Here is a 27210-nt window from a genome sequence, read left to right as displayed (position 1 = left end):
TGTTTGTTACCAGGATAAACACAACAATCTAGGTTTAGTCAGTATATTGATTTTCATATTTTTGCAGCGTGGCTTTATTCTGCATCCTCCCTGCCTTTCCACGCATGCATGGCCAGTACGGCAGAAAGAGACCCAGCACAGAAAACACAAGTCATCAGTAACAGCTATGACACTGATTATGTTTGTTCCTATTTTCCTGACTCTGGCAAAAAGAAACAACATGGACAGGACTGTCGGAGCTGCTGGAACAATCATTGGTAAACAAAAAACCACATTAGATGAGTCGGATCACACTGCCGTTTTAGGGAAAACTCGGTCTATCATTGTTGACCAAGAACACCATCTTTATTCTGATACTGAACACCCTGAGGATGATGTCATAGGATGCCTCTAGCTACTAAAAAGGCGTAAAAGGGGTCATTTGTGCCAAATGTAATTAGCATACCAAGTGACAGGATGCTTTGTTATATTTCTATAGTTTTATTGAGGCTTTATGTGTGTGCATGCATGAATGTGTGCTGATTATTATCAGCATTTTTATTGTGAATTGATTTGTGAACCAAAGACAATTTTTTTTCTACTGTGGAAAATAAAGTTATTCTAATTCCAAGTACAACTGAGTTGGAGGTGGGTTGCAAGGCGGCTTGCATTTGCTCACTTGCTCAGCTACACTCAAAGACACGAGAACATGTCGGCAGCAGTGTGTGAAACATGTCAGCATTAAATATGCTTTGGTGAAATTAATGAATAAAGTGATTTTATTTCAAATGAATGAAAATTTTGACCTTTGCAAACCATCAGTCATTTGTATTTGTTACTGTTTTCGTTGTGAAAAGTGAATGTAATCGTTTCATGACTGAATTATTTTCCCCAGACTGTTCAAAAGGCATTTTTGAACGTTATATAAAAATTTACCCATTACAAAGAAAAACGTTTTTTACACACACACACACACACACACACACACACACACACACACACACACACACATCTGCGTATCCTGCTACTGGTCTTCATAGAAGACTTTAGCCATGGCGAGGGCGACCTTGGCAACTTTCTTGTCCTTGGCGTCAGAGCCCATGTTGGCACGTGCCAGTCCTATCCAGTACTGCTCTGTATGGTTCTGGTAATCCGTTACCGTCTCCCCCTCCTGCACTGCGGGGTGCTCCTCTTCATCTGGAAACACACAGTCAGGTGTAGATGTTAGACGAGGGATCGCCCTGCATAATAGAGACGCTAAAGTTACTGAGCAGATGCAGCCACAACACAGTTGCATCTCCTCTTAAGTAGCCAGAGCTGTAGTTTATTAACAAAAATCTCTTTAGCATCTGTAAATACAACATTGGAAGCATTACCAGAAATGTCAGAGCTGATGTCTTTGGAGCTAGAGAGTACAAGGATTATTGCTCCACCAAAGCCCAATCTGTGAGACTGATAACTCGAGAATTTAAAAATTAAACAGATGTAGGGACAAAGCTGAAATCTGAACTAATCCAGAGTTATTTACACCTGGGTGCCAAAATAAATATCCCATTTGCACACGTGCATATGCTTGCGTTGTTGAGCTGTTTAGAACAGCCAACTGCAAAAGCAAAGCAAAAGAAACCTGTCCATAACAGAGAGAAAGGGAGACACTAAGGCTGCACGTGTTCAGATGCTCTCTCTCAGAATTAATATCTTCGTGTTGAGTATAGCTGTGGAAAGACCGAAAAATGTCAAGAAGCATAGGTTGAAACACAGCTCTCTAACTTCCTGGAATCCCCGCATCAGCTCAGAAATCCTAATTCAAACGTGGGAATGTGGGAAGTTGGGTTTCTGAACTCATTTCAATTAAATTCAGCCCAACAGCTTCTGTTACATTATCTCAGCATCAAGGCTGAAAACGTAACAGCAGTCGTGTGAGTAATTAAAAACTGGCGTGTACACTAGAGACTCTAGTCATGGTTCTTCAAATCTGGGACATTGCTGTAAACGTGGCTGCAGGTTAACTTCTCAGATTGTGACGAACACACTCCAGCCCAGCGCCATCGGCCTTGTGTGCTCTCAATGCCCGACACGATTGGATGGGAGCATAGGTAGGACCAATAATGGAATATAAACATGTCCATTGACTCAAACACTGAAACCATACCTACTTCCTACTCCTACCTACATTTTATTTTTAAGGCAATTATTGTTCTTTGCGCTATATTTATCCAACAATGGTCATTGCTCATTATTTTATAGATTAAGATTATTAATATACATATAAATCAATATGACTAACAGTATATAAAGTAACAGACATTGTCTTTCCTAGGCCAGTAAAAATGCACAGGAGAATTTTAAACATTCAAAAAATGCTCTAAACTGCCTGATACTGCACTGTTAGTATGAATGTCGTGACACGCTGCTGTGTGTGTGCGACAGACCAAGAATAATAAGATTAAAAGCAGATGTGGTGGGTGAGAAACTCAATTATGAAATAACGTACAATACGGTACTGTGTAAAAATGTCTCAGGAGGAACTTTCTTGTCATTTTTTAAGCAACAGTTCTCCAGGCTTTCTGGAAGTCTTTCCTTCGATATTGGCTCCTTTTCAGTCCTGCCTCTACATAACAGACAACTTAAGAATCAATTTTAAGTGCATCTTTACGCACTTTGTGTCAAGTTGTGTCTGTAAAACAGTTTGACAGTTTCGCAACAACATGATTTACAAAAAGCTATTAGCTGAAAACGAGGCATCTCTCAGCACGGCCTGCAGTGTGTCCTTAAAACAAAAGAGGAAAAAAACAAACGTATGCAAAGTAAAGTTCAAGATGAAGAAACACGATCTCGATGCTCATTTGAAAACATGAGCAGGGAAAAATATTAAAACATTTTACTGAAGTGTTAAATGAACCCCTGAGAGCATCTTAATGGAAACTGAATATTAACACCTTTATGAAGCTGCTGTATTAGACTGCATTATGTTTTATGCCTGTACCTTATAAACTGGCGGTGTACAATATAAACAGATGTCATGCACATCCTGAATGAGACTCTGCACTTGTTGCTCATTATAAATAAAGAGCGCACATAAGTGTCGGCCATCGAAGAACCTGAATAATCTCTTGCCTTCCTCGTCCTCGCTTTCCTCTTCGGACTCCTCTTCCTCCCCCTCTGCTCCCTTCACCTCCTCCTCCTCCTCTTCATCGTCCTCTGACTCAGACTCTTCCAGCCACTCCTGTGTCTCTGTGGAGAGACAATCATAAATCCAAATGAAACCTCACGCCCCTGACTCCCATTTTAACAGCGCCTCTCTCCTGCGTCAGAGGATATTCAGACGTTAGCGCACACATGCATGCACACACACACACACACGCGCACACACACACACACTGGCTGCTTTAATTTAGCGCGCTGAGCTGACGGATGTCGTTTAAGGCCTCTTTGTTGTCACTTTTGGACTTTTATTGTCCGGCTGACTCACTTGGGTCCATTTCGACCAGAACCTCCCACTGGTCCATCTTGTGCAGGTCCAGACAGTAGAAGTCGTTCAGGGTGAACTGGCGGTCGCCCACCTCAAACATCCCCCCGTACAGGTAGAGCTTGCCTTGTCGCACTGTTGCCATGGCGCTGGACCTCGGGCAAGGCTCGATGAGCGGGCCCGTGGCTGAGCCTAATCACGATAAAAACAAAACAAAACAAAAAAAAGACCCTGAAGTTAGGTAAACAAAGATACTGAGAACTTCTTTCCTTTAGTTTAGCATGAGTGTGTGTAATCTTGCCATCTTCCTCCTCCTCTTCCTCTTCCTCCTCCTCCTCCTCCACCTGAGGACCAGGAATCACTTCCTTAATGGTCATCACTGTTCCGTCCTCAGTGACGATCTCTTTGATGATCTCAGTGGGTCCTTGAGGTGCCGCTGCCTCCTCTTCCTGCCTCTCCACTTCCTCCCCCTCTGCCCCACCCTTTTTCACCCTCCGCCGTTTCTTCTTCTCTGTCTTGTTTCCCTGGACAGACACACAAAGAAGAAATCAAATAAAACTGAGCACACAGAAAGTAAATGGTAATGATAAATGGACAGATTCTTATATAGCGTTTTTCTTCTCTCCCAGAGTACTCAAAGCGCTGTATACAACACGCCACATTCAACCAATCGCACCCATTCTCACAAGCGCTGTCTCTAAACTGAGTGCTTTTTCCTGACAACAATCAGACTCCGATGGATGCATCGGAGAGCAACATGCAGACTGGAGGAGCCAGGGATCGAACCACCAACCTTCCCATCATATCATTGCTCTTTCTTTTAAACTTCTGTTTCATGGAGATAACGTATGTCGGAGCAGCAAGTGTCAGATGTGACGTAAATCCTGTAAAATCTCCAAATGTCCATTGAAGACAGATGTTGCACTACAGCTGGTGAAGTGATAAGAACACTAACACATCAGGCCAAATTCATCCACCGAGTTGGGTTGGGTTTGGATCTAACAATGCACAGGGAGTCATTAGTTATTACTAATCTCTGCTCTCTTCCACAGGCTGCTTTTTCTCCCGTCTTCCACCCCCCTCAGCCCCAACTGGTCGCGGTGGATGGCCGCCTTGAGGCAAATGTTGTTGTGATTTTGAGCTACATATGCACAATGCATGTAAAGCATGCATGTGGACTGTGGGAGGAAGACAGAGTACCTACAGAGAACCCACACAGAGAGGGAGAACATGCAAACTCCACACAGAAAGATCCCAGCTGGCTGGCAGGTTTGAACTCCTTCCTGCTGTGACAGCTGAACACTGCACCGTCATCCTGACCCGATACAGTCTGCATTTCTTTATTCCTCTTTTTTCCTACCTTCTAAATTCTGCATTGCATCAGCAGCGATGCTTTATAACTGAACACACAGCAGCACGCCATCAGACCCCCTCCTCTGCACTTCAGAGGGGGGCTACATATATGTAATACAAACTATGGACCAGATGAGCTGAAAGCTGCTGAATGTTTGTGATAAAGTGGATCTAGAAGGAAAGTATGAAACTGTGGCTCGACGTATTGCTTATGCTGAGCTATAATTCAGAGCCTTTGCTTTTATAGATCTCAATTTTCCAGGGGAAGTGGGGTACTCCTTGTTTTATGCACACACAGCAATTATGAATGACACCACAGTGTATCAGTCACAGAGTTTCCACACTCAAACCACTCAGATCTATAGATGGAGGTAATTTAATCCTGGAAGGGACCAATCTCATCAGGGCAGACATAGATGGTAGCTTACCCTGAGCACACCGGGGAACCAGCGGTTTTTCACTGTGTCATACAAGTACAGGTCATTGTAGAAGTCGCCCTCCAGCGACTCTTCCTCTTCCTCGTCACAAACCCCACCAAACAGCACCGCCCGCCCAGCTGGGCCCACCGCCAAGGAGAAACCAGAGCGAGGAGGGGGCTTATTGCCAGAAGGGTTCAGTCTGGACCACGACCACTTCTCTGCAGGACAGAGGAAAAGTCACAACATATACCACGAGGACAGACGCAACATCGTTAGACTTGAATGATTTTGTCGTTAACATCTGAGTGTTGTGTACCTTGACCATCTTTACCCTCTCGCTTCAAAAGGAACATGTCAGAGTGGATGGTCCCCTTCTCGACATCCTTCTTGACCCTCTGCATGAACGCACACGCAGTTTAATCAGGCTGCACAACAAAAAATGACAACAATACGGGGGAGGCCGTCAGACGACACACGCACCACTTTGGAGTATCCCCCATAGATGATGACGCCCATGCCGTCTGGAGTGGAGGTCATCTGACAGGCAGAGCGCGGGGAGGGGGCGGAGCCTGATGGAGAGAGGCGTGACCAAGAAAAGGTGTCCAGGGAGAAAGAGTAGACATCATTGTAGTAGATAAAATCCCTGCAGGGTGAGGAGGCAGAGGCGGGAGCATGAGGAGCTGAAACTGCTCTAGGGTAGACACTGGGCTGCTACAGTGTCACTACTGTCGTCAGCAGCGGTGGATGTTTAATGAAATAGCTTGTGGAGCCACCCTGGGCAGCAACAATTTGAACTATTTTCTGTATGACTTTATCGATCTCTCACATCACTGTGGAGGAATTCTGGCCCACTCGTCTCTGCAACATTGCTTCAGTTTATTGAGGTTTGTGGGAATGTGTTTATAGATAGAGGCCCTCTCTTAATGCCCGTCTTTGACTGGGTCATTGCAGCACCTCGATTCTTTTCTATCGAAGTTATTCAGTAGCAGATTTGCTGCAGTGCTCAGGATCATTGTCCTTTTGCACGACCCAGTTTCATCTAAGCTTTAGCTGTCAGACTGATGGCCTGACATCTGAATCTAGAAGCAGTTCATGGTCGAATTGCGCAGGTATGCCATCTTTAGTTTTCTCCAAACGGCGCTAAGCATAGTCTAAATAGCTCTATACTTTGGTCTTGTCGGTCAAAAGTACATTATTCCAGAAATCTTGTGATTTGTTTAGATGCAATTTGCTGTCATGCCCTTTTTGGGGAGAAGAAGCTTTCTCCTGCTAACCCCTCCAAACAAACCACTCTTGTACATTCCCATTCTTATTGTCATGTCATGAAATGTAACATTTAACATGCTAACTTAGGATGAGTCTGAGATGTTGCTCTCGGGTTTTTTGCAATTTCCTTTACCATTGCAGACTGAAATTGGGGTTAATTTGCTGGGAAGAGTTTGGCAATGTGTTAAACACCTGGATTCTCCAGACCTACAAAACCTTTGCTTTTATAGAGGTGCTGATTATCAGTTAATCAAAGGCATTTGACTGGAAGGAGTAAAGGTGTACTTAGTTTTTCACAAGATTGTATGTCCAAAACATAAAATCTCCTTAACAAAATTAAAATTTCTGTCCACAAAAAGTGTTAATATGTTACAAGAAGAGTCCAGCAATGTCCAAATGTCGACACAATCTTCTAATTTACTGTCATGCTCCTTATCTATTTATTTAATAGTAAAGGAACGCAGTAGAACTTTAAGAGCAATATATTCTGAGTTGTATTCATGCTTGAAGTGATTTTCATTTACCAGTCCCCACGGTCGACGAATCAAATTCAGACACAGTTTTGAGCCGGCCAACATTTCGCAGCCTGATTAAACTTCCATTATAAGAGATGTCTGCATAAACAGAGTGAGATAAGGAGGCTTGATGTCCTCAGATTGCTGTGAATGGTATATATGCAATCTCTTACACACGTCTTGACAAATTAATTTGATTTTTTGCATTTAATTTCAAATAATAAATTACTGATTTTCAGTGGATTCAGTTTCTTTGTCACTTCATCCATTGCTGATATCAAGCAGACCGTGACCACCGTGACACCTGTTCAGTGAGCCTGTTTACCTGGTGCTCTCGTGGAAACCTCCAAACACCAGCAGCTGCTTCTTGCTCAGGACCATCCGATGTCCACTGCGGCCCGATGGACCGCCCGGTGCCCTGAAAAGTAAAAACCAACATAACATCTGTACAGCAGCTGGACTTGAGACTCTGTATTTACACAATCCATCTATCAGCAACCACTTCCAATCACTGCATCTATGCTTAGCAGCCTTTGTACGCACTTGATGTTCTCCCAGGTGTGTGTAGCAAGGTGCAGTACCCAAAGGTCCTTGTAGTGATAGAACTGTTCCCCATTTGGAGAGGCAAACTCTCCACCAAACACCCAGAGCTGTCCCCCGCCCTGAGGAACTACCACCGCCTGAGTGGAGGAAAGAAAGGAGAGGGGGAGGAGTGAGGCGGGGGGGAAGAAGACGGCTGCAAAAACAGCACGAGATAAGACAGTTTGATGTCCTCAGATTTAACTGGTTCGCTTGTAAAAGGCTGTCTTGCTGTGATGATGTGCGATTGGTGATAAGTTTTAAAGTTGCCCTCTGATCTGTGCTACAGCAGACTGCCCCCTTGTGGCTGAAATGATAAATCACAACACTATGACAGCACAAATTTGACCCAGGTACTGGCTGCGTGGTGAAAAAGTATGGTGTTTGCTGGTTTATCAAATGCTAAGAAACCCCGGAGATGTTTAGTTGTAAACTGTGCACCAAAAGACACTTAAGAGTCTTCATCTGGGATGTTGTGTACCTGATGAGAACAGCGTGGTGGAGGAGGGTTGGGGATTTCTGATTTAACCCAGGTATTCTTCCTGATGTTGTAGAAGAACAGATCGTTGTACAGGTACGTCTGCAAAAACAGAAAACAACAGCAGGGATTTGAAACTGTCCACACAAAATCAGCCACGGAAGCCTTAGGCTCATGTTAACCATAGGCTAGAGAGATTTAAGCGTGTGACGCTTGCAAATAATTATAACATTTTTTAATTCTAAATCAACACACTGTGAGAAAAATCCAATCAGAAAGCAGAGGGTTGTACTATGAAGTAAAAATAACCGGTGAGTGAGGTCTGCTGAGCTAAAGCCTGAGCTTTGAGCATCACAAAGACGCTCTCTCTTAACCTGCGAAAATCACCTTGGTAACTTCTGTTGAAAATGTTCAGTCTCTACTCTGATTGGTTGCTAGGGTCAGTTGAAACACACAGCAGGCTCAAACTAGCATTGGCTGTCCTGACAGGTGCAGCAGCCTTTGAACACATGATGGCCCATACTCGTTCTTTAGTGACACAGGTCGGTGTGATGACATTTGATGATGTTGTAATAAAAATAATAAAGTGCAGCCCATGCAACAGGGAGAAAAATACATAGAAAAGGTGCAAAAGTGGACTACAAAAAATACCAAATAAATAACAAACCAACACTGCAAGGAAAAAACATATCAGGTTCTGTGAAAAGAGTGTTAGATGAACTGTTTCGCTGTGAAATTAGCTGCTCATTCACACTAGGAGACATATACTGAAGGTTGGTACACACGACTGAGCACTAATGCACAATATCATTTATTGGACTAATCTGCTACCTTCTTTCCATTGAAGAATTCTCCTCCAAACAGGATGAGTTCATCTTTCTCAGGATGCGCAGAGAGGGATCCATTCAATCTAAAAAGCATGAGGAGGTAAATCATCAAGCGATTCTGCTTCCTGTTCACTTCAATAGTCCCCGAGTCTTTTCTTTAGCACCACAGTCTGGCTGAAATGTGTTGTTTTGAATACAATCTCTGAACTTATACTGGATGGACTCTGGTGAAATTGCACTCAGTGCACTCATTAACGACTCCGTCAACGGATGATTCACATCCTTTTTTATTGATCCCTGAAGTTCTACTTTTGGACCGGCATCAAAATTAATTAATTAATTAATTAAACTTTTTGCTTTTTTACTGCAGACTACGTGCACAGCTGACTAGCACATCCTTTGTACTGTGCAGAAGACTTATGATGGTGTAGAAAGCACTGGTAATAAATGAAAACAAGTGGAAAGAGGCAGAAAAATGTCCTCACTGGTGCTAAACAGGAGCAAATCCTCCAAACTGTACTTTTTATAACATTGGAATAATGTTATAATGTACTAAATCTTTTAATTTCAGTTCATTTAATTTAATAAATAATGGATTTGTTCATTCATGACAGGGCAAAAAGACTGAGTTGGCATTTCTCTTGTCTACACTGTAAGTCGTTTGAGTGAATAATATAAAATCCAAAACTCTTTAAGTTTTTTTGTGGTTTTGACCACAAAACTATGTCAAAACCACGATAACAAATACAAAATTATAGAAAATTATATATTTTAAAAAAAAATCAAAGGTTGGGATCTGTGGTTGTTTTCTATCCCTCTACACACTTTCTTTTGCATTATTTCTTGTGAATTTTTGTCACTGCATTCCTTGTTGATGTTTTGCTTCTCTCTTTAGTCACTCTGTATCTTTGATTCATTCATCTCTTTACGCACGTTTTTTGTTTGTTTTTGTTTGTTTTTGCCTTATTTTGGTGATTTTTAGGTGCTATTTATGTTAATTTGCATCTCTTGTTTTGCATCTTTGTTTGTGGGTTACTGTGATGTTGCTTATGACACTGAATTTTATTTATATTTTCCAAATATTGAGCCTGACTCTATGTTTTTCACCTCGGTGATGGAGGCGGACACGTCGTCTCGACAACCTGGGTTTTCTTTGCGTCCAGACTCTGAAACTCCGCTATCAGAGCCTCCAAATCATCCTGCAGGCAGAAAAGGTTAAAAGGAGAAGAAATCAAAAACGCCTTTATGTGCTCACCTCATATTAAAGATAATTTGATTCAATACATAAATAGAATAAATAAATAATCTGCGAAACGTAAAAGGTTTGCATCAGGAGTTACAGGGCTTTCCGATTCATCCTATTTTACTTTGATTTAATTGTTACCTCTTCTCGTTTGGACCTTTTTGAAACCTTTTTCTCCATTTTGGCAGCTGTCTTCTCGGCTCCCTTAACCTTCTTCTCCTTCTTGCCTTTTTTCCCCATGGCTGCTCTATAAGCGGACAATTACTCGTAAAATCTTCAGTTCTTTTGACTTCAGTGCCACATGGAAGCCAAAACAGCCTCTCACGCCGGAATCGATGCTTTTCCTCTGACAACTGAGAGGTACTTCCGGCAACAAACCTGACGTCAGCACGTTGCTGGGATGTAACAGCGCCCTCAGTCGCGGAGGAGGACTACATAACCGATAAAGCGCTCATTCCCTGCCAAAGTGAATCAAATAAACGCGTCATTAAATAAATAATGAAATGTGACACTAATTAATTTATTAAATGTTTAATTAATTCATTAATAAGTAACATATCAAACGCTTAAAATGAAATTAATTGGCATTTTATTAATTATTTGTATATTTAATGAATTATCTCCATTTTAATGAATGAAAGACACATGTAATTAATTATTTAATGATGTATACATTTAATTTATTTAAATTAAATTTATTCTACACCAGAAAGCTCCAGAAATCCTAGCTATTATTTCATTTGGTAGCAGTGACAAAAGTTTAGGGGTTTTTTTTGTTATTGATAAAGAGCTATGGACCCTTATTAAGTTTACTGCATGGAGGGGACCTGTTTAATGAGTATCAAGTCTGTAACAATAACAGAAATGCAGTCATTTAAACATGTTTGATGCAAAGATTTATCTATGGTTGAAATTCCACATTTAATATCTAACAACCACTGTAATGGTTAGTAATAGAATAGAATAGAATAGAATAATCCTTTAATTGTCCCACAAGGGGGAAATTTGGTTGTAACAGCAGCCAAAAAGACAAATATACAAACAAACAGTAGACAGGACACGGAACAGAAACATACACAATTTTTTCTTACATATTTACATTAAGGAAAATGGTTACTATAAACAGAGAGTACTGTACAGTTATTAAATTAAATAAAAATAATTACAGGTAAGAGGCAAACCAGGTTGTAGTGAGAATTGGTTAATTAACTAACTTATTGCAGTTACAGCATTGATGTAAACATCTATGTTTGTTGGGAGCAGTTCAGATTGTACAGTCTGACAGCTGCAGGGAGGAAGGACCTGCGGAAACGCTCCTTCATGCATCTAGGATGCAGCAGTCTGTCACTGAAGGAGCTCTGCAGTTCAGCAACATCTACATGCATGGGGTGGGAGACTCTGTCAATCAGAGATGTTATTTTGGCCAGAGTCCTTCTGTCTCCCACCACCTGCACTGGGTCCAGGGTGCATCCCAGAACAGAGCTGGCCTTCCTGATGAGTTTATCCAACCTCTTCCTCTCAGCTGCCGATAAACTGCTGCTCCAACATACCACACTGTAAAAAAATGACAGATGCCACCACAGAGTCATAGAAGGTCTTTAAAAGCGCTCCCTGGACTCCAAATGACCTCAGCCGCCTCAGCAGGTAGAGTCTGCTCTGACCCTTCCTGTAAAGAGCATCAGTGTTGTGGCTCCAGTCCAGTTTATTATTCAGGTGAACACCCAGGTACCTATAAGAGTCCACTATCTCAATGTCCACTCCCTGGATGTTCACCGGTGTCAGTGTGGTGGGTCTGCGTCTCCGGAAGTCCACCACCAACTCCTTCGTTTTCCCGGCGTTGATCAGCAGGTGGTTCTGCTGACACCAGTCAACAAAATCCAGAGTCCACTGTCTGTACTCCGAGTCGTCCTCACCTGTGATGAGGCCGACTATGGCAGAGTCGTCAGAGAACTTCTGTAGGTGGCAGCGTGGGGAGTTGATGGAGAAGTCTGCAGTGTAGAGGGTGAAGAGGAACGGTGCCAGCACAGTTCCCTGTGGGGCCCCCGTACTGCAGACCAGCGTGTCAGAGACACAGCCCTGTGTCCTCACATACTGTGGACGTTCTGTGAGGTAGTCCAGTATCCACTGGGACATGTGGTGGTCCACTCTTGATAGCTCCAGCTTGTCCCTCAGAAGTCGTGGCTGGATGGTGTTAAAAGCACTGGAGAAATCAAAGAACATGATCCTCACAGTGCTTCCAGGTTTCTCCAGGTGAGTCAGAGCTCAGTGCAGGAAGGAAGATAGAGATAAGAGATAATAGATAACTCTTTATTGTCATTGCACAGTCATACATAGTACAATAGTACAATGAGATTGGAAAACTGTCCTACGTCGGCACTGCATATAACACAACACGACACGATATGACACATCACAACGCAACACAAACAACACAACACAGTATAATAACTTAGTAATAAAAAAGAAGAATAAGTGTATTTGTATTGCACACTGTTATTATTGCACATTAATTATTATTGCACCTTGTTATAAATATAAATATTATTATTGTTTTAAACATTGTTACCTCCCCCCTAAAAAAAGTCCAGGGAGGTAGCCAATCAGGTCAGCTATTTGCATTGATCAGGGCTATTGCCCTGTTGTAAAAGCTGTCCTTGAGTCTATTTGTCCGGGACCTCAGCAGCCTGAACCTCCTGCCGGACGGCAGCAGCTTAAACACCCGGTGTCCTGGGTGTGTACCGTCCCGTAGGATGCTGCGTGCCCTCTTGAGACAGCGAGTGCTGTAGAGGTCCTTCAGGGAGGGAAGAGGATGTCCAATGATTTTTTGGGCCATATTGATGACCCTCTGGAGTGCCTTTCTGTGTGCTGTGGTGCAGCTGGAGAACCACACACCGATGCAATACGTCAGCACACTTTCAATGGAGCAGCGGTAGAAGACGGTCAGCAGCTCCTTCTTCAGGTCCATTTTTCTGAGGATTCTCAGAAAGTGGAGACGCTGTTGGGCCTTCTTTAAAACCGCAGAGATCTTAGAGCTCCATTGGATGTCTGTGTCTATGTGCACACCCAGAAACTTGAAACTGGTGACCCTTTCCACGCACTCCCCGTTGATGCTGACAGGCTGCAGCTCGGACTTCCTCCTTCTGAAGTCAACTACCAGTTCTTTTGTCTTGGTGGTATTAAGGTCCAGGTTGTTATCTACACACCAATCTGACAGCCTCTGAACTTCAGCTCTGTACGCCGTCTCATCTCCCCCAGAGATGAGCCCCACCACGGTGGTATCATCTGCAAACTTGATGACTGTGTTGTCTGGGTGGGAACTAACACAGTCGTGTGTACAGAGTGTAGAGTAGGGGACTCAGTACACAGCCTTGTGGAGAGCCGGTGTTGAGGCTGAGGGCTGAGGAAAGATGAGGCCCCACTCTAACTCTCTGTACACGGTCTGAGAGGAAGTCTCTGATCCAGCGGCAGGTGGTAGAAGGAAGTCCGATTTCCAGCAGTTTAACTATTAGTTTGTCCGGGAGTATCGTGTTGAAAGCAGAGCTAAAGTCAACAAAGAGCAGCCTGGCGTAACGGCCCTGCACTTCCAGGTGAGAGATGGTGGTGTGGAGCGTTGTAGCAATGGCATCTTCAGTTGATCTGTTAGCTCTGTATGCAAACTGGAGCGGGTCGAGTGTGGGTGGCAGCCAGGACATGATGTGACGTCGGACCAGTTTCTCAAAGCACTTCATTATAACAGGTGTTAGAGCAACTGGTCGGTAGTCATTGAGGCTGCTAATGTTAGTACGCTTTGGCAGTGGGACAATTGTGGCTGACTTTAGGCACGGCGGGATGCAGGACTGGAACAGTGAAGAGTTGAAGATCTTAGTGAAGACCCCAGCCAGCTGGTCTGCACACTCTTTTAGGACCCTTGCGGTTACCCCATCTGGTCTGGCGGCCTTCCTGGGGTTCACTGCCCTCAGTGTGCGCCTCACCTCATATTCCTGCACTATGAGGCTTGGGCTGCTGCTGCTGTCCGATGTTTTTGCTGCTGCTGCCTCTGGTCCCTTCACCTCAAAGCGTGCGAAGAAGTGGTTCAGCTCCTCCGCAAGCTCCGCGTTACCCTCAGTCAACGTGGTATTGCAAGGTTTGTAGTTGGTTAAGTGCTGAACCCCCTGCCATACCTGTCGTGAGTTGTTGGTGCTGAAGTGGTCTTCGATCTTTCTCTTGTACGCTGCCTTGGCCTCTCTGATGCCTCTTTTCAACTCAGATCTGGCTGCACTGTACTGCATACCATCACCGGATCTAAAAGCGGCGTCACGTTGCTTCAGCAGGACCTGGACCTCTTTAGTCATCCAGGGTTTCTGGTTGGAATACACCCGGAGACGTTTGTCCACAGTGACACTGTTGACACAGAAATTAATATATGAGAGCACTGATGTTGTGTGCTCTTCAAGGTCCTGATGTTCGAACACGCTCCAGTCCGTGTTTTCAAAACAGTCCTGCAGCTGATGTGATGCACCTTCTGGCCAGGTTTTCACAGTTTTTGTGACTGGGGGGGCTCTTCTCCTAATGGGAGTGTATGCAGGGATCAGCAGCATGGACATGTGGTCTGACAAACCTAGATGTGGTAGAGGGGTTGCTCTGTAGCCTTTTTGGATGTTGCTGTAGGCTTTATCCAGTGTGTTTTTCCCCCTCGTTGCACATGTAATATGCTGTTCAAATCTGGGGAATACTGACCTTAAATCAGCATGGTTGAAGTCCCCAGCTATAATGTGCACTGCGTTTGGATGGGAGTTCTGCTGGTTGCTTATTGTCTTGTGCAGCTCCTCCATGGCCGAGTTAGCATTAGCATCGGTTGATGCTGATCAGATGATGGCGTCCTCCACCCCAATGCCAGGCTGGTAAGCAAACTGCAGCGGATCCAATGAAGACCTCACCAGGTGGCGCAGATGGTTTAGAACCAACCTCTTGAGGGTCTTCATCAGATGCGATGTCAGGGCTACCGGCCTGTAGCTGCTGAGGTCCTTGGGATGGGAGGTCTTTGGTACCGGTACCACACAGGAGGTCTTCCACAGCTGTGGTACTTTCCCCAGTGACAGGCTCAGGTTGAACAGATAACCTAGGATGCCACACAGTTCATCTGCACAGCATCTCAGGAGCCTGGAGCTGACGCCATGTGGACCCGCAGCCTTCCGCACCAAAGCTCATTCCTCACTTGAAGTGCTGAGATAGAAAGAGTGGATTTTGGGGAGGGGTGTGTATGTTGGAGTCCCCAGAAGCCGGGGGTGGGTGTAATGACTTCGAGCTGGGAGGTGTGAAGCTGAGAGGTGTGAAGTCCTGAGATGAAGGACAGGCAGGCATCTTTTTAACAATGATTAAAAAGATGATTGTAACTTAGTGGATTAAAATCTCACACTACTTTTCTGCATTTATTACTCCATCAATTTTGAAAGGACTCTGAACTGCACAATGAAGCCCAAAACCACGACAGAGCCTCTATCATGTTTTACAGTGAGTGTAGACACACATTGTATTTCAAAGTTGTATTCATACTCCACAAGACTAAGTGCCATTCATTTTCAGTCCAGTTCTTGTGCAGTTTGACATACTTCAGCTTTCTCCCTGTTTTCTTTTCTTAAGAATGACTTCACTTCCACTGAGACCGTCACTGTTCAGCGAAAGGTCTCAAGCCCTGGATCAGTCTTTGCGGATTTCTTTTCCTATTTTTTAAGTGACATGCTACTTCTTTTGTTCTCCAAATATCTAGTTTCCTCAAAATAAATAAATAAATAAAACAATACACACATTGCTGAGGTATGGTAGATTTGTTTGGCCAAGAGCTGAATCATTTAGTTGGTGCAGAAATACTATTTAATGCTTGCCAAACTGTGGTATTTTTGACAATTTGTGTAACTAAAGACATGGAAGTTTTGTATTCGTTTTTGTGGCATGCACAAAGTAAAGCATCTGAAGATGCACTTTAAAACTGTTTCTTTGGAAAATTGTCTGTTTTGTGTAGACACAACACTGCTTCATCCCTTTAGCTAGGTGTCTTTTTATGCTTGAAACAAAAAAAACTTCTGAAAATGATCATGTAAAGATCATATAAACTTTAAAAGATCATCAGAAAGTCTGGAGAACTATTATTTAAAACCACCTCAAAAGTCTGGCTCCTTGGAAGCAAAGTAAATTAATACGATGGATGGCTCAAGACAGATAGCTTCTCTACTCCAAGCTCTACTGGCTAATATTGTGTAGGTCTTAATCAAAGTCTGGACAGGGCACCGCTCATGGAGTCCTGAGGTAGGTTTGGTTGATGCCTTTGTGGACTCCTTGTATGCTCCTTACTGTCCTGTGCAGTCCTGTTAGTCTTCAGAAACATTTAGATAAAGATAAAAATATAAAATAAACTAAGAGTAAATGTGCACCAGTGGCAGAAAGTTTTTGAGGGACACGTGTAGACAGTCACCTGTTTAACATCAAGTGTCTGTTTGTCTTTACTTTGTGTGGAATCTCACAGAGAGAAACTAATGGCCAGTTATTTGTCAGTTAAACACCTCTGACCTGCCTTTGACTCAGGCAGCAGCAGTGAAACAACATGTTGGCTGCAGTTTCTAATGTGATATTTATTCATTTAATATAAAACAAAAGCTGTAGGAAGGGCGGGGGGGAACAGGTTTAACGTTATTTAACGTTACAGAGATGTAAAACCAGAAATTCGTATTGATTTTTTTCATAAAAAGTAAAAGTAAATACATTTCTATTTTAAATGTAAATACATTTCTATTTTAAGTAAAAAAAAAAAAAAATTTATCAGGTAATTTTAAAAAAAAAATCACACTGTGACAGAGACAATTTAAAAATGGAAAGCACTGCAAACTGTGATCAGAAGGGGGCAGCTGTGTGTTTCTTTTCTCGCACGTATACCTTCCACTCCCACTGATTAAATGGAAGTTTTATCTCTCATCTCCATCCCTTCTAATTTCCTATCTGTTCACTGTGATTAAAAATAGAAGACACGACTGATAGAAGCGACATATTTATTTATCAAGGCCAGTTTCTGCTGCAGCTATCAGCACTTTCCAACCATCTGTCGGCATATTAGGATATTCATTTTCCTTCCCAGCATCTACACTCACAAAAGCTCATTTGCACCCACACGTACACACACACATATACTCACTAGTATCAGCTGACTACAAAGACACGCAGCGCATGACTTCTCTGCCCACCACTCGCTCCTGACTGATAGTCTTTGTTACTTTTGTGAGCAGCCGGGGTGTGTGTTTTACTGAGGTTCAAATATGAACAAACGATGCCACTAACAGGCACACTGGATACAATCTCTCTTGTGTGCCGTTGTTGTAAATAGTAAAAGACATAGAGAGCAGTCTGTTCAGAGGGAAAGGTTAGCAGACAACCTGAGGGACCATGTCTTAATTATCTCCACCTCGGGCCGTCGCAGGAGAGCATCACACATAATATCACACATTTTCCAACCAGCTAATTAACATTAACTCAAGATGTTTTTACGTCACACTCGCTACACACTCAGTACTGAAACATTTCACAGGAGTCATGTGAGGCTCCATGAGACTGGGCCTCTGAGCAGTACTGGCTTCCAGACCTTTGTAGGCAGGATGCATTTCAGCACCCAGCAGCCAAAGATGTGCCTTAGAGGTCTATAAGTGGTGGTGTGATCAGGATGATGAGGATAATCCTCAGTGCAACATTCTGGGTACAAGCGCACCACACTGCTAAATGTGTTTTGTGTTAGAAATATGTTTAGAGTTTTGGTAAATGGGAGATTCAGATTTGAAAATGGTGTCCTAACCAGATGAATAGTGTTTAAGATTTTGGCAACTGTGGGATTGATTTGATGAAAGAGTTCTCATAGTTGACAGTTTAGGTTTTACAGTGGGGTTTAGTCTTTTAGCAATTCAGAAAAACTGTAATGTTTTATTGTTGGGTCAAGTTTACGTAACTAGCATTGACTTGACTTACACTGACTTTGTTTGGATTTGTTTTATTTGAGCTAACATTGACTGTCTTAGCGGATCTTGGGCATAGACTGCATCTAAACACTGTAAAATGTAATATTGTGTTTAATTAAAAATATTAAATAGGCTGAACTCAGTTTTTATCAATTTGTTATCAGAACTCGATTTAAATAAGTTACCAGTACTTTTTATGCAAAAATGCTGATAAACTCAATTTATTCGAGTTGTCTTAACTTAGAGAAACTAAGTAAGCTGGAAGTTTTGCTTCTCAGTGCGGAAGGATGAAAGATGTGTTTTGAAAATGCCCTGTCACTACTGTCCTCCTCCCTCTCGGATCAGTCCGCATGTTCATGGTGCCAGCATTTGTTATGGAATATGTTGAGCAAACCTGGAAAAGCGTCAGCTCAGGATATTATTGTGTTCATTGCTGTGGATCTTTACCTGATACACTGACTTGGTGAGTAAATGTTTACTCTTATTCAAACTGATTTTGTGGCTTCTCTTAGTTTAGCACCAGGTTTATAATCTTGCTAGCTAGTTAGTGTTAGCCTAGCGTTGCTGCTGCCGCTGGGCTCATGTTAGTTAAAAATTAACACCACAGCCTTAAAAACCTTACATAAAACTATGTCTGTGAAATTTTCTGTTGATTGTTTGAAATAAAAAAGTGAAATAAGAGCCCAGACAAAATTCTTCGGGAGGTGCAGCCGTTAGGGGTGGGGTGTGGGGGGGTATTTTCAATCCATAGCCATAACTACCTAATAGGGGTGCAACGATACTCGTATCGATATCGAACCGTTCGATACAGTGCTTTCGGTTCGGTACGCATATGTATCGAACGATACAACATTTTTAATTTATTTTATCAACTTTCCTTCTGATGATGCTGTCTGTGTTGAGCGCTCAGTGGATCTGCGCTCGACAGTGCAGCCTAGGCGGAGTAGTCGAACACAGATTCACTGAGCGCAGGGCAAGCTAGCGAGACAGAAGCTAGGCTAGTTGCAACATGGCAAATTGAACCTCCCCCACCCTCATTCAGATCTGGCGTTTGGAACTATTTTGGTTTTCATGTGATGTATGACCCTGAAGGTAAGCCTGTCATGGACAAAAGTAAAACAGTATGTTGGATGTGCCAGCAATGCTCAATTGGTGGGAACTAGTGTGTTAGCGCAGTTAGCTCGTTAATGTGTTGACGTCTTCCAGCCCCACTCATGAGGTGATCCGCGGTAGCTCGTTAACGGAGATTTGCCGTGTTGTGACGTTAATGTCATTTCAGATTTACGCTGACAGCACTAGTGGGAACACAACCAATATGACTGCACATTTACTCCGACATCATCCTAGTGCAAAGACAAGTGGAAGCAGAGAAAAACAACAAGCAGCATGCTACAAACTTTACCCGAGTCATTTAGACAGCCGTTAGCACACGATTCTCCTTATGGGGACCTGATATGTTTAATATGCTGCTGAGAATATAGCCCAGAAGAAGCGTATAGTATAGCTTTTATTTTGGAAAGAGACATTTCTCCATAATAAACTCTCTTTTCCAAAGATGAGTGATTCCTCAATCAGATACAGGGCTCGCAAAATCGCTAGCCCGACGGGGCTTTTTTCCAGTCGGGCTACCAAAATCTATCTCTGCCCTGCCCGTCGGCCTATCCTAGGAAGGAAAAATATATGTCAATGCTTTTGCATTCTTTTGGAAATGTAGCTGGGTAATTATGTCATTGGCATCGGCCACTGTCAATATGTGACATACTGAAATCGCGTTTGAATTTGCGCTTGTTTTTTGCTTTCACTTTGCAATCGCGTGAACTGTGTATAGAGAGCGACAGTACTGATTGGTGAGTGATGATAATTTGCGCACCAATTCCTCTGACATCGTCTTATCAATCGTTAGCTTACTATGCAAACATGACAAGTGAAATCTCCCGCAGCTTAAACATGTGAGAGGTTGATCGCGCAGAGAATCGCTGAGCGTTATGTTAGTGCGTGTGTAAAAGCAGCAGGATATATATTTTAGTTCTGCTGAGCCAAATAAGACAGGTCAGCGTGAAGAAGTGACAGCCAAAGAAAAGCTTACCACAAAACGGAAAGGTTATGACAAATCAGACTATAAGGAAAAAAGAAAGTGCAGCTTTATGGTTTCATGGACAAAAGAATTTCTGTGGCTGCAATATGACGAGCTAAATAACCAGGGCTGCACATAAGTGGTCCGCAGGTGCGCATTCGCTGTCAAAATAAAAACCCGCACAAGATAAGAAGTTGCAACGCGTGTTTGCGTACATAAGATTTTCAGGAGGACAGACATTTGTTTAGAACTCTTAAAGATGTCGAAGAAGCTCCTTTAAGCAGTTACTGTGATGTTCCTCCACCTCCAAAGAAATGTCAGAAGGAGTCCGAACCACAAAAGAAGCGCGTATTCTCTGAAAAGTGGTTGCAGGAGGTGAGCTGGCTTCAAACAAATGATGAACGCACAGAGATGTGGTGCAGAATGTGCCGTGAAAATTTAATAAATGACAAATTAATAAAAAGGCATGAACATTTTTTTTGTATCGAAAAAATATCGAACCGTGACACCAAAGTATCGAACCGAACCGAACCGTGAATTTTGTGTATCGTTGCACCCCTACTACCTAACTAAGTAATTATATGTATATATCATGTTTAACCTGAGTAGCAAAAGACCACAGGGGGTTGAAAACAATAAGCCAGGAGTTAGCTGTGCTCGCGGACTCTATCAAGCCTTGACCTCCCGGTCAGCTATGCACTGGTGGATAACAGAGCTCTCCGAAAACATGGAAGCACTTTTGCAAATATGTGATATTTTGATAAATTAAGTAGATATTTGAGCATTACACAGCTACATTCTCGCCTGAACATATCTTAAAAGGTTATTTTGTGACCCAGAAAGGGTAGCCTGGGGAAAAGGAGGATCGCATTTGTCAGAGCCCGTGCATACTTGTAAGCACTGCGATGGCGGAAGAGCTCGGCTAAAAACGTATTACTTTTTCTGGGTCACAAAATAAACTTTTAAGATATTTTCAGGCGACAATGTAGCTGTGTAAAGTTCAAATATCTGCTCAATTTATCAAGACGTCACATATTTGCAAAAATGCTCCAACGTTTTCAGAGACGTCCATTTTTGTTTTTGTGGCAGCTTTTGAACATCTGTAGCATCTATTAATGTCAAATCTAGACTTTATTTAACAACATAAGCAAACTCTATGTTACAATAATTGCACAGCCATTAAGGATCAAATCAGTTTCTGAAAAATGCTCTGCTTTTTCTCCCTCTGCTTGCTTCTTACTGTCTTTGAGGCTCGGGATCAGCACTCCTGTTGTTGGACAGAAAGACATCAACTCAGTGGTAAGTATTTTGGTTTTCCAATATATTAACAACTGTCAGTGACATTTATATTAATCAGGCTGAACTTTCATCATACTTTAGATCAGCCTGTTTTACTTATTGTTTTATGTGTGCTTTGGTTTGGGAAAGTTGTTTCTTTACTGATCTTTTCCTGTCTTCTGTTATTAGACTTGAGATATGACTGCGCGATGCTGTTGCTGGTGACTGCAGTTAATTCTACAAGACATGATGTAAGTAAACAAACAACAACAGTTTGTCTGCATTTCTTGAAAGATCACATCCCCCAAAACTTAGTTTAGAGGGTCTACACTGTATATAGTGAAGTCTGCAAGTTTTCTAACAACAAAATTTGTTTTGTGCCCAAATCATTTTGCACATCATTAGAATGAAAGTTATTGGCCATGTTTGCATAGCCCTTTTTAAAATGATGCTTTCATGACATTATTGTGTGTTGGGTGGTGGTCACGGCTATCCAGACTGACAAGTGGGACATTGAATGTCACCTCTCTGGTGGGGAGGGGGCCTGAGATTGTGTAAATTGGAGTCTGTTTTATACCAAATGCAGAAAAAAATGTTTTAAGAAAGCAATTAAGTTCATGTTCCAAAAAATATAATTGTTTGCTTGCAGGACAACAGGAGAGATGAGTCCTCCGTCACAGATGGTGTGGTCAGTGAAGATGGTCGCCTGCAGGTTCAAGCTCATTGCATCTCCAACCCACATCCACTGCCACTGTACTTAAGGGAAGTTAAAGACTTTCTTCTGCACCTACATTTGGATCACCTCGATCCATGATAGTCATTCAGGCAGTAATGCCTGGACTGGAAACAAGCCATCCTTAAAATATTACAACATTCCAGCTCCTGTGTTGGAATGAAAAACAAATGTGTTGTTTAAATCAGAGACTGCACTTGTGACAGAACAATAAATATTTTATTTTGATTATATAAGTAATGTAAGTACAAAACAAACTTGTGGTAGGCCTAAACTTATTTTCAGAATAATTACATCTGAGACTTTGTTTCATTGTGAGATTATAACCGTGATGGCATATAATTGTTTGTTGTTCAGCAGAACAGTGTCCAGTATGCTGGCTGTTATACTTTGTTGTGTTTGAAAATAAAAGTTGGCTGATTTTACAATCATTAGAAAAAATGTTGTTAATTATTTTTAATCACATTCAGGTTACCACAAATTGTTTTTTCATTTAGTTGAACTTGAAATGTTTGTCAGTACTGTTATGGCGCGTCTAGGCGCGGCCAGACCACAACATAAAGGGTGATCCATCCCCGTCCAACCCCAAGCAGCACGTCACACACTTAATATTTTGTGACAGTGATTTATTTACAATAAGTGCAGTTAAACCAAGGAAGGGAGCATATCATAACTTCAGGGTGAACCCAAGGCCAAAACAACAAACAAAAGGTAACCTATCTCAGGAATAAACACAACTTACCTACTCAAAAGAACTAAACCAAACGACAATCACTTTCCTCCCTGCCTAACAAAAACAGAAGAAAACTGATCAAACAAAAAGGCGGTCCACCCCTACATGCTCTTACATTAAGTAACATAGCAACATAGTGACACAGTGAACGGTCTGCCGGTTGGGTTGGGCCGAGGATGAAAGAAGTGGCAGTCCCCGGCGTTCTCTTCTTATCCGCTGCCTCCCGGTCCTCAGCCAATCGGTGCGAGCCATCCACCCTGGACGCACCAATCCCGGAGGAGCACCTGGACACTCAAATATACATATGATTATGAAATAAGTTATCCTAATTTAGTCATTTTTAGCTAAGCTTTACTCAATTTTTTTGAGGCAACGAGTTTCCTCAATTTTTGAGTTCTGGGAACTAATTCGATTTTACAGTGAAAGATGGACAATCGGAAATGCCTTAAACCAGCATTCTTTCAAAAAGCCAGCAGGGGGCTACTCCGCTGGTTGCAAAACGAAATTGAACTGTTTGAGAAAACTATCCTACTCCTCACTCGATCTGTGACATCATTAAACAATTTTCTGAGAGGTTTATGGTCTCAGTCTCTAGTTTCACACCTTGTTTAAAACAACATAATCTTCATTTTGTAAATTATGATTCCAATTAGAGTAAAAAACAAACAAACAAACAAAAAAGATAAAGACAAGAATGCTGCAGGATAAGTAAATAATGTTGATTAGAGCATTAAGTCTTTATTCACGTCTACACCGAGATGGCGAGCACAGACTTCACAATAGGACCGTGAACTTTTACCCTTCTTCTTAAACTCATTTAATGTGACCTGACTACATTTAATTTAATAAATTGGCACATCCTTTCTGAGAATCACTGGATCTAATTCTGCTTGATTCGGGATGATTTAACATAACTTCTTAACGCAGGTAGTTTCCAGGCTCTGGGCAATGAGTCACATGGGAACATGGACATCTCCTCTTTACTCTGATGAACAGATAAGAACGGATGGCTGGGTTGCACCTGTGTCCCTCGCACACACATGCACAAACACACAAACACCGCTGTGGCTCAGCATCATTGCGTCAATACTGCCAGCGGCATGGAACTGTTTGCCTGTTAATCTGAGAGTCTGGCCGTGACTGAAGCTGCAGGGAGGCAATAAAGGAGAGCTGTGATGAGATGATCCAAAATGTTGACAGCTGAAAAGATAGGAAATGACCCCTGCTGTGATTATAAAGGAGGCTTCAAATAGACGCTGCCGCTGACGCGCACACGAACATGATTTACGACGCGTCATGGAAAACTGATATCATTCTCCTGAAACAAAGCAAATCAAACAAAGCACTCATCTCATATATCTCAGTTTCTAACCCTAACCTAATCACAAATAGAATCAAGTTTTATTCTGAGCCCCTTGTTCTGGCTGTTTGTCACCGTTTGCCCTATGAAACATTTGTTCACTTGCTATTTTAACCCAACAGCACCTCTGATTTGCTCCACGACTGGAGACGGCAATAAATCGTCTCCTTTGTTGTTGATGTTTCGCGCCTCAGTTCAGGTGTTAACATTTAAACCAAGCACAACGCTAGATTTGAATAATTTAACTGAAAGCAGCAAACTGCACAATAGTTGCTGTTTTTTTTTTTAAACTGCAGTTCCTCTAATGACCATTTGAGGTTGGTTCCATCAATGTCCATATTTTAAATTCCTCAACTTCACCTGTGGAAATAATATTCTCACAGCTGATAATTTTTGTTAATCTTGTTTGTTTTCTTTTTTTCCTCTAAGAAAGATTTAAATAGATTTAAATAATGTAGTGTGGCCACTTTGAATGCAAGGACTGAAGAGCAGCTGATAGCAGGATGTCTGCCTCTGCGTAGAGCAGGGGTGTGCAACTCCACGCCTCAAGGGCCGTCGTCCTGCAGGTTTTAGATGTGTCCTTGGAGGCCATTCTCATTCCCAATGCGTAATATACCGACGATTTGTCACGTCCCAAGGAATCCCAATGATATGCGCTGGGTTGTGAATGAAATCCATTAGAATGACGCTCCCAGCGGTAACACACATTTCAGCTGTGTATTCCAGCCCTAACCTTAACCCTAACCGTAACCTTATCCCTAACCTTAACCACAACCTTAATCATGTTAGATAGTGTTTTCCAAAGCATTTCATGATGAGAAAGTAAAATAAATGTACATGTTTAGATTCAGTCCAAACAGTTCTCATGTTTCCTCCTTTTTCCGAACGCACAACATACCGACGATTTGTCACATAGCCTAATATGTTGTATGTATTGGTCCTTGAGCCAACAAGCTGATTTAGGCTACGTCCACACGTACACGGGTATTTTTGAAAACGGAGATTTTCCGTTTTCGTTTAAAAAAATAATCCCGTCCACACGTAAAGGCAGAACTGAAGGAAAACGCTGCTAGGAACATGCCAAAGCAACAGGTGGCGCTATATTCCTAACCGTGCAGAAATGTTGGCCAGTCAGAAGTCTAGAAGCCTCGGTGGGAAAAAGTAAACAAAGCTGGGGCATAGAAGCAGAACCAAGTCTTATGTGTGGAGGGACAGTAACTGTGTGTGTATATGTAAGCATTTAAACACTGCAGAGAGTACAATTAATAGTAACAGTATTGTAGAAATTCATTTCATCGAAACAATAACGTGGCGCACAGTGTGACGTCAAAAAATGCGCACACCTTTGACGCTACGTTTTCTCTGTTTTTCTCGTCCACACGGAAATGCAAAAACTGAGTTTTCAAAAATCTCCACCCTGGCCGGAGTTTTTAAAATCTCCGTTTTCAGTGACCAAAAACGCAGTTTACGTGTGGACGAAAGGTGCAAGCGCATAGAAAAATCTGCGTTTTCAAAAATACCCAGGTACGTGTGGATGTAGCCTTAAATGGCTAAATTACCTCCTCAACATGGTAATGAAGTAATCATTTGATTCAGGTGTGTTGGCCCAGGGTGATATCTAAAACCTGGAGGACACCGGCCCTTGAGTCCTGGAGTTGGACACTCCTGGTGTAGAGGCAGGATTCTCAGAATGAAAGAGACACAAAAGCAGGGGTGTCCAACTCCAGGCCTCGAGGGCCGGTGTCCTGCAGGTTTTAGATGTGTCCTTGATCCAACACAGCTGATTTAAATGATTAAATTAGCTCCTCAACATGTCTTGAAGTTCTCCAGAGGCCTGGTAATGAACTAATCATTTGATTCAGGTGTGGTGACCCAGGGTGAGCTAAAGTCTTAATTGTTACTTCCTAGTTTATTTTGGCAGTTGGTCTTTGTTTGTCTATTTTCCCATGATTGTAACTGTGTGTTTGTACCCATGCCTTTCTCCACATGCCTTGTCAGTGCATCTGTGCACCTCATGTCTGTCCTTATTCTTCTTTTGCTTGTATTACCTGAACAAGCCTATGAGACTTTGTGTTTTCTACATTTTTTTTTAATGAGGTTAGTGTTAAATGTTTAACTTTTATTCAGCATTCCTGCCTCCTTTGTCTACCTTGGTGAAACATGACATTATTTTTGGTTCTTTTGAATGTTTTTCATCATGTAGTCTTTTTGTGCCTGTTTTTGTGGCAATTTTAAATATGTTGTTTTTTATTTATCAGAGATGGTGTGCAGGCAGCAGGCAAAGAAGGGAAATTTGAGGAAAAAGTGCAGGCTAATGAGGTCAGCTCGCTCACAAAACAAACTGGGAACTCATTTGTAATGGCATTTGTACTGTGCTATAATCACTCTGTTACTGGGTCATCCCCCTTCTCACCAGCTTTCTAGTTGTTTGCATCCACTCGGGGTGGTTGGTTTGAGCTATTGAACCATTTTGCTCTTTTCTGTCATTTTATATCCCTTTGTGCCAATTTTGTCCTTCTTCCCACTAGATTTCCTCCGTTGTTTTAAGTATCTATGTGTTGTGTTCAGTTATTTGTGACTAACTTTTTCTGTAATTTTTTTATGAGGAAATGTACAGTTACATATTTAAGTTTAATCAGTGGTGTGAGAAGTACGGTGGCTTCACACTGTCTCGTTCCATTTATGAATGTATTCCTTAAATTATCGAGCTCTCTGAGGACCAAACTGTACCTTCACACAAGTTGGTGAGATGTAAAACCTGAGATGACTGATCGATGTCTTACATGTTACTCTGCTTATTTCCTCTTTCCCTGCCTTTCTTCCTGTCTTTCTCTACAGCATAAAACGTATTTTTCTCATTTTATATAAACAGTTTTAATTTGACATCTTTCCCCATCTGCTGATCTGAATCACATTTTTCTACCAAAAACT

At 42.2% G+C, this 27210-nt stretch overlaps 1 protein-coding gene and 1 long non-coding RNA gene across 3 annotated transcripts; one reads left to right on the top strand and one right to left on the bottom strand.

The window, feature by feature from the left end:
- Nucleotides 1–431: 431 nt before the first annotated feature.
- klhdc4 (kelch domain containing 4) lies at nt 432–10501 on the bottom strand. 2 transcript variants are annotated; one of them, XM_085168452.1, is made up of 13 exons: nt 10270–10501; nt 9993–10084; nt 8890–8968; nt 8062–8160; nt 7545–7681; nt 7327–7419; nt 5701–5863; nt 5537–5615; nt 5230–5438; nt 3750–3972; nt 3452–3640; nt 3097–3213; nt 432–1176 (listed from the first exon to the last, which is right to left on the bottom strand). In XM_085168452.1, exons 1-13 carry the CDS (start codon nt 10366–10368, stop codon nt 1004–1006), a joined length of 1752 nt encoding a protein of 583 aa, XP_085024578.1. In that variant the 5' UTR covers nt 10369–10501; the 3' UTR covers nt 432–1003. The 2 variants fall into 2 exon arrangements, with proteins under 2 accessions (XP_085024578.1, XP_085024579.1); XM_085168453.1 differs by having other exon boundaries at nt 964–1176; nt 3081–3213.
- A 10244-nt stretch (nt 10502–20745) lies between these two features.
- LOC146513673 (uncharacterized) lies at nt 20746–22403 on the top strand. Its single transcript, XR_014875251.1, has 2 exons — nt 20746–21474; nt 21643–22403. It is a non-coding gene; the product is annotated as an uncharacterized LOC146513673 (long non-coding RNA).
- Nucleotides 22404–27210: the final 4807 nt, after the last annotated feature.

The sequence above is a fragment of the Neolamprologus multifasciatus genome, chromosome 7 (assembly GCF_963576455.1).
Source record: "Neolamprologus multifasciatus chromosome 7, fNeoMul1.2, whole genome shotgun sequence".
Lineage (NCBI taxonomy): Eukaryota > Metazoa > Chordata > Actinopteri > Cichliformes > Cichlidae > Neolamprologus > Neolamprologus multifasciatus.
Note: the sequence above shows the minus strand (reverse complement) of the source record. Positions and strands in the feature narration are given on the sequence as shown.